Source organism: Aythya fuligula, chromosome 18 (assembly GCF_009819795.1).
Source record: "Aythya fuligula isolate bAytFul2 chromosome 18, bAytFul2.pri, whole genome shotgun sequence".
Lineage (NCBI taxonomy): Eukaryota > Metazoa > Chordata > Aves > Anseriformes > Anatidae > Aythya > Aythya fuligula.
Window position 1 is genome coordinate 109,565 of NC_045576.1, and position 14,980 is coordinate 124,544.

General features: G+C 43.5%; 1 protein-coding gene across 1 annotated transcript in view; it reads left to right on the top strand.

Annotated features, from left to right (window-relative positions):
* GLP2R (glucagon like peptide 2 receptor) overlaps positions 1–4,354 on the top strand; it is a 49,327-nt gene extending 44,973 nt beyond the window's left edge. Inside the window, exons 14-15 of the mRNA XM_032199813.1 lie at positions 4,016–4,204; positions 4,241–4,354. Of these exons, the coding sequence (XP_032055704.1) occupies positions 4,016–4,204; positions 4,241–4,354 (303 nt within the window). The remainder of the gene's footprint in view (positions 1–4,015; positions 4,205–4,240) is intronic.
* Positions 4,355–14,980: the final 10,626 nt, after the last annotated feature.

Consider the following 14,980-nt stretch of genomic DNA (forward strand, 5'->3'; position numbering starts at 1 on the left):
GAGCAGCTGTGGGTCCCTTTGGAGCTGGCTCAGACTGGCCCTTACCTAACATGGGGCAGCTCCTGGATTCTTCTCACAGAGGCCCCCCTGCAGCTCCCTGCTACCAAAACCTTCCTGCATAAACCCACTACATGGCCTTACAACTACTGAGAAAAGGAGGATAATTTCTTCATTCAAATGGTTGTGCTATACAGCCCAGTGTACTGGTATCATAGAATCACAGAATATCCTGACCCACGGACCCATGAGGATCGAGTCCAACTCCTGTGTCCCCAAAGGGCCACCCAAAAAATCAGACCAAGTGACTAGGTGTCTGAGAGTGTTGTCCAAATACTTTTTGAATTGCAGCAGGCTTGGCACCATGACCACTTCCCTGGGGAGCCTGTTCCAGTGCCTGAACATTCTCTTGATGAAGAACCTTTTCCTAATATCCAGCCTGAACCGCCCTTGTCACAGCTTCAAGCCATTCCCTCAGGTACTTATCAGAGGTCACCAGTGAGCAGAGATCAGCACCTGCCCCTTTACTCCCCCTCATGAGGAAGTTGTAGACTGAAAAGAGGCCTCCTCACAGTTTTCTCTTCTCCAGGCTGAACAAACCAAGTGACTTCAGCTGCTCCTGATACATCTTCCCCTCCTCTATCACTTCCCCTTCACTATCTTTGTAGCCCTCATTTGGACACTCTCTAACAGTTTTATATCTTTCTTATACTGTGGCACCCAAAACTGCACACAGTGCTTGAGGTGAGGCTGCACCAGTGCAGAGTATAGTGGGACAATCCCTTCCCTTGACCAGCTAGCAATGCTGTGCTTGATGCACCCCAGGATACGGTTGGCCCTCCTGCCCTCCAAGGCACACTGCTGGCTCATGTTCAGCTTGCTGTCAACTGAAACCCCCAGATTCCTTTTTGTGGGGCTGCTCTCCAGCATCTTGCTCCCCTCCTTCCCCAACCTGTATATATAGCTAGGGTTGTCCCTCCCCAGGTGCAGAATCTAAGACTTGCTCTTGTTAAACTTCATATTGTTGGTGATTGCTCAACTCTCTTATTTGTCTAGATCTCTCTGCAAAGCCTCACCAACCTTGACAGAGTCAACAGCTCCTCCTAGATTGGTACTATCTGCAAACTTGCTCAAAAAACCTTCAAGTCCTACTTCCAAATTGTTTATGAAAACATTGAAGAGGACTGGTCCTAAAACAGAGCCCTGGGGAACCCCACTAGTGACAGGTAACCAGCCTGAGGCAACCCCATTTAGAAGAACCCTCTGGGTCTGACCCATCAGCCAATTGTTCACCCATCTTATTATGCTTTTATCTAACTGTATTCTGGTCATTTTGTCTACAAGGATACTGTGAGAGGTGGTATCAAGTAATGGACCAATATTATCTCTTGTCCTTTTGCTGTTAACATACTTTAAAAAGCCCTTTTTGTTGTGCTCCACAGTACTGGCCAGCTTCAACTCTAATTGAACCTTTGCCACACAAATTCCCTACCTACAAAGGTGAGCGTCATTCTTGTAGTCCTCCCTTATCTCCCTATATTGCTTCCAGTAGCCATACTCTTTCTTTTTCCACCAAAGCTCTTGAAGAAGATCCCTGCTCAGCCAGGCTGGCCTTCTGCGTCTCCTGCTCAACTTCTGACATTTTGGAATTTCTTGTTCCTGCACTCTTAGGAGGAGGTAGTTAAAAACTGACCATCACTGTTGGACCCCAATGCCTTTAAAATCAGTTTCCCAGGAGAGCTCACTAGCTATTTCCCTGAGCAGTCTGAAGTCTGCTCTCCCCTAGTACAGGCTTGAAGTTTTGGTGTCAGTTTTCCTCCTATCACCAAAGATTTTGAATTTGACTACATCATGGTTGCTATGACCAAGCTGGCAACTTCACCACAAAGACCCTCCCTGTTTACAAGGCACAGGTCAAGGAGGGCACCTTTCCTAGTTGGCTATCTTAGTACCTGTACCAAGAAGTTATCATCAAGGTGCTTCAGGAATGTCCTGGACTTGTTTGTCTCAGGTATGTGATATTTCCAGTTGACATCTGGCAGGTTGAAATACCCCATAAGGACAAGGGTAGCTGATCTAGAAGTATCTCTCAGTTCCTTAAAGAATAATTAATCAGTGTCATCATCCTGGCTAGGTAGACTCCCACAGTGACATCTCCTTTATTTGCTTGTCCCTTGATCCCAGAAGCTTACCCAGAAGCTCTCAATTGCATTGTTGCCAAGTGCAAGCTCCATAGAATCCAGTGATTCCATTACATAGAGTGCCACACCCCTGCCTCACCTGCCCTGCCTGTCCCTTCTGAAGACACTGTAACTGTCCACTGTAACACATCAGTCACAGGACTCTTCCCACCAGATTTCACTTATGCCAATGATGATGTAGCTCTGGGACTGGACCAAGGTTTCTAGATCCTCTTGCTTGTTTCTCATGCTGTGTGCTTTTGTATAGAAACATTTCAGATGTGCTTCATTGAACCCAGCCCCTCATGGGGCAGACTGAAGGGTCTTGCTAGCTTGCAGTCTGTCAAATGTTGGCGTTCAGTCTTATAAGTGGTGGACCTAGTTTTGTCCCTTTTCCCCTTCAAATCTAGTTTATAGCCCTATTGATCAGCTCTGCTAACTCCTGGGCAAAAATCCTTTTCCCTCTCTGAGAAAGGTGCTCCCCACTGGAAGCCAGTATGCCTTGTGTCATGTAGACCTTACCATTGTCAAGAAACCCAAAATTATACTGGTGGCACCAGCCTCAAAGCCATGTATTGATCTGCTGGGTCTGGCTGTTCCTTTCAGTATTGATTCCCACTACTGGAAGGATGGAGGAAAACACTACCTGTGCACCTGATCCTTCAAGCAATTGCCCCAGAGCCAAAAAGTCCCTTTTGATCACTCTTGGACTTCTCTCTGCTACCTCATTACTGCCAATGAGAAAAAAAAAAAGGGGGGGGGAAGGGGGGGGGGGGTAATTATCAGAGCGCTGTACCAGTGATGTATCATCCTTGATTGCTGTCACAGTTGTATGCAGCTTTTACCATTATCACACTGACTTGCTACGGGCCACTTCAGGATATGAGGCTTATGTAGGCTGTGGAATTCATCTCACAATTTTAAATGTTTTCCAATTTGAAGCCCATTGTTTACACTTCCCTTATAGTCCACATGGGTACAGATATCCACTACTTGTGCTAAACTGACACTTATCCAAAATCCGTAGCATTTAACAGCCTGGCACAGCCAGCTGATGTGGTACACATTACACTGACATTTGAACACAACATTGGACACCTTCTTAAAGGCAACAGAGGAGATGAGCTATGTAGAAAAAGTAGGGTGTATGCTCCTAATATTTAACAAGGAAACCTGGAGCAATTTCTGAACTGCTAAGTAAAACAGAGAGCCGACACTTGTCTGCAGCACAAGAGCACTTGTCTAACATTTATGGAGGGCACAGACCTACTAGCATCTCTCAACATCAGTTAAAAGTTGTTCTTTGGGGCTTTTAACTCCTCAGTCAGCTGAGCCCTCAGGCCGAAGGTCCTGCTGGTAAAGCAAGGGGACATTCAGTGCAAGACATTCCATACTGAGAATTTAAGGCAAGCTGCCAAATAAAAAGCAAAACAAAGCAAATATTCAAGCATAACACTCCGGAAAAGCGGCATGGTCCTCATTTCCACAGCCCTTGGACTTGTCTCCTCCTCAGCTCATCAGGTAAACATGAAAGTCAATTGAGTTCTTCCTTTACACACACATCAGGATCACAGTATATAAAATTACAGAGAGAGATTCAGAGGCTACAAAAACCTTTCCTAAATTAGAGTGAAGAAGTCTCCAGGCTGTACTCTGAAGATGGACAGCAAACAAGTCCATTTCTGCCATACAAGGACCTCAAAAGCTGTGAGGTGACACCCAAAGGGGCAAAAACACTTCCACAATCCCTCTCATTTTATGATTAGTGTTTGGATTAGCAGACTGCAGGGTGGTTACAAGTCATCACCATGGACGTACATTTTTTCTTCTTCCCCCAGGTGAAAGCAGAACTCCAGAAACAGTGGTCCCGCTTCCTGCTAGCAGAGCCCTTTGGTTGTAAACTCTGCTTTCTTGGAGAAAACATAAAATACCTCAGGAAATGTTCACAGAAACAGAAAAAAAAGCACCCCAACAGCAAACACTTGTGCCTGGAGGAGAGTGAGCCCTGGGGCATGCAACTCCAGCAGGTTCTGGCAAACCAGAGGACAGATAAATGCTCAGAGCCAGGCTGTAGGCTTCCATCTCATCTGCGGGCAAGTGTGTCAGACAGCAGTGAAGGAGAAGTCACCACTGGAGAGACAACTGAGGAAGTGGTCTTCGAGGAAAGTGAGATTTAGAAAGCAGTCCACTGACAGCACCTATCAACAGCCATGGTATTTTGAAAGAGCCTCTTCTTTCACCTCCAGGCTGTACAGACCTCTGACATGCTTAATGCAAAGAGAAAGCAGACATATTACTTGCTAGCAGTTAATACCCCAAATGTCCCTGTTTTCTTAATCTGAGAAAAATCTGAATGTTCCTAACCTGTGCAGCCAGGGTAGAAGAGGCTCATTGAATCAAACAAATCCTTTGGGTCTACTAGTCTGGATGATAAATGATGCTAAGAGACATGTACACAGAGGAGCAAGATATATGCTGAAAATGAACAGATTCTGGTCATTGTATCCCCTATCAGCTTCATCCATACATGTCCACCATTCTATTCACATAATAGAGAAGTCATTAGTTATTTATTTCTCTCTCTCTCTTTTTTTTTTTTTTTTTTTTTTTTTTAGCTGTATATTTCATAGAGATACTTGATTAGAAGACTTTTCTAAAAAAGACTTTTTTCTGAAAAAGTCTTTTTCTAAAAAGACTTTTTTCTGAAATCATTCCCCATCTCAAAAAATCAGTTTCAGGTCAACCCAGATACGTTTTATTTAAGCAACATGGAATAATTTATATATATAAAAAGCTCAGGATGAAACAAACTTTTACTTGTATGTTTAAACTTCTTACCTTACAGTTAGTGCTGGAAAAGCCATTATGAAATGAAAGACCAAAAAGGTTTTGTTCTTTTTTTTAATGCCCAAATGAAACATTTTGACACACATTTTTGTTTTATTTTTGTTTTCGCTGTTTTATGACACAAGCCAAGCACTGTGATGCATTTTCAGGTTTGCTCTACCTGTCCTGCAGATATCCTTTATGATTTGGCCCAAATAATGACATTTATGTCATTGGGGGAAATGTGCTGCTTCCAACTTCCCCCTGAAGTACCCAAAATGGATAATGGATAATGAAAAAATTTTGATTGTTACATATAGCTCACCTGGAGACCTGAATAATTCAGTTTTTTTAACATTCAATGAGACAGTCTGCAAGTCTTTCAGTATGTCAAGTCACTTGACATACCGAAAGAAGAAAAGGAAAAGGCAAAATAAAGATCAGCAGACAATATTTACCTACAATATAAATGCATACCCCAGGCATAAACACATGTAATTACCTAGCTCACATCTAGTTACATAGCATTTGTTATGATTATTTCCTGTGCTTTACTGGCAAACGCTCTAAGTGCTAGCATATGTCATAAAAACAGATGATCTTTTACAGTCTTAATGATTCTATGATTATATGAAAACATCAAATATCACCTAAAAAATGTTCAGGGCTGCTCATGGGCTCCATTATCCCACCACTCCTTCTTTCCACCAGGTGCCAACAATGCAGGTGCCCTGGCTTTCCCTGTGTCTGCATCTCCCCATGGTGCAGTTTTGTCCTTAGATCTCCACTGACAGCTTTACAAATGGCATTTTTCTGAGATAAGCCGCCTATGACTTTGATGTGTTGTTTGAGCAGACTCAGTTTATGAAGCTTATGTAACTTAGTAATGCTTTTTGAAGTATTTGTCGGTCTGCAGGTGTTCAGACCTGTAAATATTACCAGCTGTGACACACTACTTTCTTGCAGAGACCATATAAATTCATTGACTAACACTAGACCAAGACTATGTTTTAACAAAAATATTTCTGGTACTTTTAGAAAAGCATTTCTTTTACATTTTTATCAGTGTTAAGAATTTAGCCTCTTTAATCAATACAAGGCTGTATGTTTAGGTAAAATATTAATTAAAAGTAAATATTAAAACATTTTGAAAACATATATTTAGTTTTTAAAGCTTTTTACTAGAACATCCACTTTGTTTATATAACATTTTATTGCAATGGATCACAAGCACCAGACACTACATATCTTCTGATGCCTTTTCCAATTTAAAAAAGACTGATTTATCCCAGAGGCATTAAGATATTTAAAAGCTTTAAGTGCTTTAGGATACATTTTACTTGGGAGCTAATAATGTAAAAATTGTAAGAACTTTGTTATCTCTCAGCAAAATACCTTTTATTTTAGAGTATTTTTAGTGGTCAAAACTAACAAACAAGTTTTCTATGCTCTCAACAGCAGGCTCTGGTGAGTTGTGTTTTCTCCTCTCCCTTGATAGAGAAGGACTCTTTACTAGGGTAGATAACTATAGGACAAGGGGGAATGGTCTTTAAAAGAGGCTAAATTTAGATTAGACTTTAGGAGGAAATTCAGTGTAAGGGTAGTGAGACACTGGAACAGATTGCCAAGAGAAGTGGATGCCCCATACCTAAAGGCGTTCAAGGCCAGGTTGGATGGGGCCTTGGCCAACCTAGCATCCTTGTCTCTATTGGCAAGAGGGTTAGACCTCTTTAAGGTCCCTTCCGACCAGAGCCATTCCATGATTCTATGATTATGTGCATGATCTTTTTGTCTTTTTTAGTTTATAAAAATCAACTATTTTTGCATGTGTAGGCCCTGGAGGCCAAGTAAAAACCATCATCATGTGAGTTCCTTCAGAAAACATGTTTTTAAGTATATAAATCAACAAGTTTCATCATCAAAAATATAGCTTTATTTATTGTATCAGTAAAGTATAAAAGTTGTTAAATATGGATGGCCACACACATGATGTATCTTTACAGAAATATTACAAGCGCCTCAATTTTAAACAAAACATCAAGCAGTTTAGAAGACAGCAACAGACTTGAAAATTTCAACATTTTAAAAGAGTCAGCTGCTTTCCTCTTAGGTTTAGATGTAGAGCTTATGGATATGGTTTAGTGAGGACTGTTAGTGTTAGGTCAGAGGTTGGACTCGATGATCTTGAGGTCTCGTCCAACCTAGAAATTCTGTGATTCTGTGATTCTGTATGAGAAGCTCTGCAGCTAGGTCCTGCCTGGAATCCATCTCCCATCCCTTGTGGAGTTCTGAGGCTGCCAGAGGGATGCTGCAGCCAGAGAAAGTGGCAAAAGGAGCTGTACCAGACCCTTTGGGTGGGAGACAAAAGCCAGACAACTAGCCAGGCTTCCTACAAGCAGACAGACTGGAGACACAGAAAACTGTTTAGAAATGCCTTGGGATAAAGGACAAGAAATGTGATCTTGCGCTGATGAAAAAAGAGGTGCAAGAGATAGATCAATATGAATTACTGTTTCTTTGTGATTAATATTTTGTGTAAATTATTTCATTTGCACATAGGTTATATAAGGTAACATAGTGTTCATCCAGAAATTTATGTTTGGGCAGACCTAGTAATAGGTTTTTTCTCTTAAGAAATCCACCTTTACTCTCCAGGTTACTACTGTCTTCATCTTACCAGAAAGACAGATGTGAGCTAAAGATTTCTTCCTGCTTGATGAGAGAGGCCATCCTCCTATTGTCCTGCTGAGTGTGGTCTCTGCTGTGTCAGTAAAGTAAAGTAAAGTAAAGCAATTGGAATGTTTATGGTTAGGATATAGAGACAACCAATGACAAAGCCTGACTCCCACAATTTGGAAGTTGTCTTATACAAGGATTTTGTTTTCCATCAAAATTTATGGATCAGGCCCAGTCAGCATGGGTTTATGAAAGGCAGGTCCTGCTTGACGAACCTGATCTCCTTCTATGACAAAGTGACGTGCTGGGTGGACGAGGGAAAGGCTGTGGATGTGGTCTACCTTGACTTCAGCAAGGCTTTTGACACTGTCTCCCACAGCATTCTCCTCAAGAAAATGGCTGCTCTTAGCTTGGACTGGCGCACGCTTCGTTGGGTTAGAAACTGGCTGGATAGCCGGGCCCAAAGAGTCGTGGTGAATGGAGTCAAGTCCAGTTGGAGGCCAGCCACTAGTGGCGTCCCCCAGGGCTCGGTGCTGGGGCTGGTCCTCTTTAATGTCCTCTTTAATATCTTCATCGATGATCTGGACGAGGGCATTGAGTGCACCCTCAGTAAGTTTGCAGATGACACCAAGGTAGGTGTGTGTGTTGATCTGCTCGAGGGCAGGAAGGCTCTGCAGGAGGATCTGGATAGGCTGCACCGATGGGCTGAGGTCAACTGCATGAAGGTCAACAAGGCCAAGTGCCAGGTCCTGCACCTGGGGCGCAATAACCCCAAGCAGAGCTACAGGCTGGGAGATGAGTGGTTGGAAAGCTGCCTGGCAGAGAAGGACCTGGGAGTGATGGTTGATAGTCGGCTGAATATGAGCCAGCAGTGTGCTCAGATGGCCAAGGTGGCCAACAGCATCCTGGCTTGTATGAGAAGCAGTGTGGCCAGCAGGCCAGGGGGAAGTGATTGTCCCCCTGTACTCGGCTCTGGTGAGGCAGCATCTCAAGTACTGTGTTCAGTTTTGGGCCCCTCGCTACAAGAAGGATATGGAGGTGCTCAAGCGAGTCCAGAGAAGGGCGACGAAGCTGGTGAGGGGTCTGGAGAACAAGTCTTATGAGGAGTGGCTGAGGGAGCTGGGCTTGTTCAGCCTGGAGAAGAGGAGGCTCAGGGGTGACCTTATCGCTCTCTAGAGGTACCTTAAAGGAGGCTGTAGTGAGGTAGGGGTTGGTCTGTTCTCCCACGTGCCTGATGATAGGACGAGGGGGAATGGGCTAAAGTTGCACCAGGGGAGTTTTAGGTTGGATGTTAGGAAGAACTTTACCGAAAGGGTTGTTAGGCATTGGAACAAGCTGCCCAGGAAAGTGGTTGAGTCACTATCCCTGGAGGTCTTTAAAAGACATTTAGATGTAAAGCTTAGTGATATGGTTTAGTGGAGGACTTGTTAGTGTTAGGTCAGAGGTTGGACTCAATGATCTTGAGGTCTCTTCCAACCTAGAAATTCTGTGATTCTGTGAAAAAGAATAAATAAATAAAACAGAATCTCAAGCCCAGATTTGCCTGTGGGGTTCATCAGAGCTCTCCCACTAGATGTATTGTGGTAACTGATCTGATTCATATGAATAAGGTTTACATAGTTGTTGTGGTTTAACCCTGCCAGCAGCTAAACACCACACAGCCGTTCGCTCACCCTCCCCCCTCCCTCTCTGGGACAGGGGAGAGAAATGGAAAGTGAAGCCTGTGAGTTGAGATAAAGACAGATTAATAAGACAGGAAAATAATAATAATAACAATAATAATAATAATAGTACAATAATGATAATAGTACTACTAATAATAATGTGTACAAACAAGTGATGCACAATGCAATTGCTCACCACCTGCTGACCGATGCCCAGCCTAACCCCGAGCAGTCCGGCCCCCTCCCCCCGGCTAGCCACCCCTATATATTGTTTAGCATGACGTCAGATGGTATGGAATACCCCTTTGGCTAGTTTGGGTCACCTGTCCTGGGTCTGTCCCCTCCCAGCTCTTGCTGCACCCCCAGCCTGCCCATTGGCAGGACAGAGCAAAAGGCTGAGATGTCCTTGGCTCAGTATAAGCACTGCTCTGCAACAATTAAAGCATCGGGGTGTTATCAGCACTCTTCTCATCCTAAGCCAAAACATAGCATTCTACCAGCTACTAGGAAGAAAATTAACTCTGTTCTAACTGAAACCAGGACAGTAGTCTTAACAATCTCTTGTGAGAAATGCGTTTTTTTTGTTTTTTTTTGTGTTTTTTTTTTTTTTTTTTAATATGTTTTACTACAGATAAAATACAATCTTCCAGACACAATGGCTCCTTCTATGGCCTGAGATGTCAACTATGTGCTAATTATAAATGTGCACTCAGGTTCTTTGTCTAAGTAAATTACTTCTGCATATCAGGATCTGTTTTTCAAAGGTTCAAACAGTAAAGCACAAAGACCCCAGTCTAGAACAGCCTTGTTATTTGTCATTTGTGCCTTGAAATCACTAACACGGGATTGGATTTTTGAAATAGAGAATAAATCTGGCAGATTAAAAGAGATGTACCAGTGTATTGGGTTTACTTGACAAGGTTTAGGTAGCAGGGGCCTGCAGGTGTGGCCTCTGTGAGAAGAGTCCAGAAGTTGCCTCATGTCAGATCAAGCCAGTTCCAAACAGCTCCAAAAGGGACCTGCTACAGGCTAGAGCTGAGGCAAGAAGCAACATTGGTTGTGCCTCTCTGAAAGTGTATTTAAGAAAGGGAAAATAATGTGCTGCGCAACAGCACCTGGGAGAGTGAGGAGTGAGAAACAGCCCTGCAGATACCAAGGTCAGTGAAGAAGGAGGGCAGAAGGTGCTCCAAGTGCCAGAGCTGAAGTTTCCCTGTGGCCTGTGGAGAAGACCATGATGGAGCAGGCTGTCCTCTGATGGAGCAGGGTCCCACATGGAGCAGTTCTCCACACTGCAACCCATGGAGGAGCCCCTGGTGGAGCAGGTGGATGTGGCCTGGATGAGGCTGCGGCCCATGGAGAGCCCTCGCAGGAGCAGGCCCGGGCCGGAGCTGCAGCCTGTGGACATCCCATGCAGCAGGGAACCTAGGGGGAGCTGCCACTCATGGGGGACCCATGTTGGAGCAGTTCTTGAAGAGCTGCTGCCTGTGGGAAGTCCATGTAGGATCAGTTTGGGAAGGATGGAATCCCATGGGAGGGTCCTGACATAGCTGGGGCAGAGAGTGAGCATGGAGGAGTGGTGGAGACGAAGTGCTGGGGACTGACTGCAGGCCCAATTGCCCATAGCCCCATGCCTCTCGAGGGGGAGAAGGTAGAAGAGGGTGGATTGGGGGAAGGTGTTTGTAGTTTGCTTGTAGTTTCTCACTGCTCTAATCTGTTAGTGATAGGCAGTAAATTATATTAATCTCCCTTATTGAGTCTGTCTTGCCTGTGATGGCAATTGGTGAATGATTTCCCTGTCCTTATCCCTTGAGCACTTTTCTACTGTATTTGGCCCTTTTCTTTTAAGGAAGGGAAGTGAGAGACTGGCTATGGTGGAGTTAGCTGCCCAGCAAGGTAAAACCACCACTGTTCTGTCATGCTTGATGTCCTCACTTCCCAAGGCACCAAATAAAAGTGAAGTAAAACTAAGTCCCACATGCAACACCTCATTATATTCTATGAAAAAAAAAAAAAGAAAAAAAAAAAAAGCTAATTTGCAGAGGTCTGGATTCTGTGAGACACTACAGTACTACTGTTTTGTTCCAGTGCAAACATGAGTCAATATAACAACCACTATTTTTTTAAAGAGATAAAAGACAAATTTAATAAAAAAGATAAAGTATGCCATGACAACCTGTCATAACTACATCATAACTACAGTTATGATTGTTTACAGCCCTCTTCCCAACAGGACATTGAGGTTGGAATAGGAGGAGAATGGTCTATCTTAGCTACTAATCAGACTATGAAACAGTGGCAAATTGATATCCCTACATCTCCAGCTTCAAGTGCAGGAGAACAAAATGGTGATGTTGTACTTCTGGGTCCCTGTGAACATTCTATATAGCTGTGCCTAATACCAGAACTGGAAGAAGAAAAGCCCTACCAAAGGCATGTGCCATCCTTAGCAGTCTTGATCTTCATGAGTGTTTAGACTTTGGTGGAAACTGAAGATGTGTGACAAGTGGTACAACAGCAGTACGAGAAACACCAAACATGGCACGCATCTTCAGTAGGTCATAGTCCACAACTGCCAGGGCATCATCCCCTCACCTCAGGCTTGATGTCATGTTCATCTGCATGGCAGATCAGACCACTTCCAGCTTGACTACACTGTGCTTTACAACCTGTTGTCTCTGGGTCCATTTCTCTGATTCCCTTCAGCACCAGCATTTGGTAGTACTGGCAAGTCAAAGTCTGTTTACTGGCATCGGCAACCTGATGACAAGAGCTGCATTTAGGTACTTCTGGTGTCCTCAGATCACCAGCTGTCTACTGGGCTAATGTCAGTTTGTGTCTACCATAGCAGTTCTTACTTGCCTGTCTACTCAGGCATTCCCATCTGTCACTTCAGGTAAGGAATTGCAGAGCACAGGAACCATCAGGAGAAAAAGCAACCTAAATAATGTGCTAGGAATTATTGGGAAAGAAGTATACAGCATTATGTTAACCTCAGTGCACCTACACCTTAATACCTTGTCCTTTTCTGGTCTTCCCAATTGGAGAGGATACATCAGAACTAGGTCAGGCAGAAAACAGAAGAGTCTGGCGACCAGAACTGCTCACCTTGAAGAAAAAATGGCTGGGGCAAGAGAAAAGGAATCTGATGGTGAGATATCAGATCATGTGGACTACAGAAGGCAAGTAGCTGTCTCTTCCGTACAAGAACTAAGATAATTAACTTGGTGAGGTGCAGATTACATCATCGTGCTTTGCAGCTGTTTTCTTCATAATGTTATGGGAAGTTTATAAAAATCAGAAGTAAAATCATGGAAGAAAAAAGTCTGCCAAAGGCTGTTTAAATGCAAAACTGCACAACTGGGAAAGAGAGTCCCTAAACACAGATCACTGGGGCTCACAGTGTAATCTGGGAAAGTATCACAATGTATTTCAATATAAAGCTTTCATCTAATATATCCTCCCTGAGAAACCAGTATTTCCTGGTCACTGTCCAAGCCAAGATACTGGGCTACATGGAAATTTTGGCCTAATGCAAATGTTTACTCTTCAAAGACTTGAGAGGTAAGTTATTTGTAATTTGTTTCAGCAATAGGGAACAGTGGGAAAAAGCAAAGAGCTGAAAGAACTAAAAAAAGGAATTGACTACGTATGTCCTTCCATGTAAGCACCACAGTAACTAAGCAGTTAATTATACGTCTGGAACAAGTATTTGCTAAAATCTGTAGGCATTTTAATGATAATGTGAACATGAAACATTACTGGGAAATGTGAGCAGTGCTAGAAAGTTGTCCTGACCCAACACTGACATCAACGATGACACCTTAACTGAAGAAAGATCAAGCAACCTTTCTCCCCTTTAAATATGCTTACCAGAATCTGAAAAGGCATTTAGAGAGAGCTTCTGAACCGTGTTCCTGTGAGCAGAGAACAGTCATTGTTGCCACACTGCAGACTTTAAATACATGTAAGCAGTTGATGCAAAAAGAGAATTCTACTCTCTTCCAGCAAACAGAGCCAAATGACACAGCCTTAAAGTATGTGCTAGGCCTACAAAAAATCATAGAACTGTAAATGAAATTACTATAATTTATGCTATAGCTCCGGGAGACAGAGTGTTCACTTTTTGGCTTTATAAAACAGCAAGTCAAAATAAAATTGGCGCTAGAAGTTCTCATCATGTACTTTCAGGGACGTGTAAAAAAAACAGTGCAAACAGACCATACAGCATTAACCAATGAAGCTAGACTGTTTATCCCTACAATAAATACTTCACTGGTGCATGTTTGTAATTTCTTCTTTAATTTGTATAAAGGACTGAGACAGTAATTTAGACAAGGAAGAATTTTTGAGTAAGAAATGTGACATTAGTATATCTGTGGTTTGTCTCAAGATAGAAGAACCTGACTGCCAAAACTTCACTCACGTATGAGGTCAGATTCACTGTAAGGAATACAAACAGCCTTCCTTGGGCTTGGCTTGACTTTCAGATCTGAAACTGCCATTGTATTTAATAGAACTATTAGAAATGGTAGTTGGTAGCTGTGTAGCACACCAGGAAAGATTACTAGAGCTAAAAAAACATTAAACCATTTGCATCAATTTGGCACATGGTTTTGCCCCTTAAGAAGGGCCTCACAAAAGGCATGTGTCACTATAAGCTGTGAGAGTTCACAAAAACTTTTAGCCAATTTTGGTTATAGAAGTTTAACCTTTGTTTGACTCACACTGGTAGGCTGCTCCTATTCAGTGGTCTTGTCTGAATTCCTCCATGAGCAGTGCAAATCACCATGAGAACCTCTGACCTTCTTCAAACAGATTTTTTTCCCTGTCCATTGTAAGCCTCGCAGAGCACAATTGTCTCTTCCTGTGTTACATGCAGTGACCAACATAGATGGATGCAGACAGGTCCAACAGATCATTGCCTGTCAGGCCCCCTAAGTGCACCAATAGGACTTAACTGCCCTGACCAGCCTGACATGGAAGTCCTCTGTCCACAGTTCAAGGAGTACCATTTAAGTTCAGGGCTGAGCTATGTTTTAGGTGTCTGACCTATGCTATAGGTGCAGCTGTTTCCAGGCCTGTCTCCAGCTTTGTCTCTTGAATGGACCTCAGACCCACGTTGTAGCCTCATATCCTAGTCCTGTGCCTAAGCTCATCTCCTATCACACTTGACCAAAGTCCTTGGGTGGGCCTTGGTCCTGATTCATGAACTCATCTTGCCTTAGGGTGTTGATGCACCACATTACCAGCACCCTACTTCTTTCAAGCTTTTCAGAGCTGTGCCCTGGTGACAGCTGTGCTCACTGAGGGCTCTGCCTGTGCTGTGATCTGGGCCCCACAGCACAAGAAGGATTTGGGGCTGTTAGAGCAGGTCCAGGGGAGGTTAGAAGGAAATCTCTTCATAAACAGAGAAGGACTGGTGGAGGATGTGATTGTCGGGAGCTGTCTTGGGCAGAGTGACCACGAAATAGTGGAGTTCACTATTCTTGGCGAGGCCAGGAAGGGGACCAGTAAAACCGCTATGTTGGACTTTCGGAGGGCTGACTTTGAGCTGCTCAGGACACTAGTTGGTGGAGTCCCTTGGGAGGCGGTTCTGAAGGGCAGAGGAGTCCAGGAAGGCTGGGCGCTCTTCAAGAG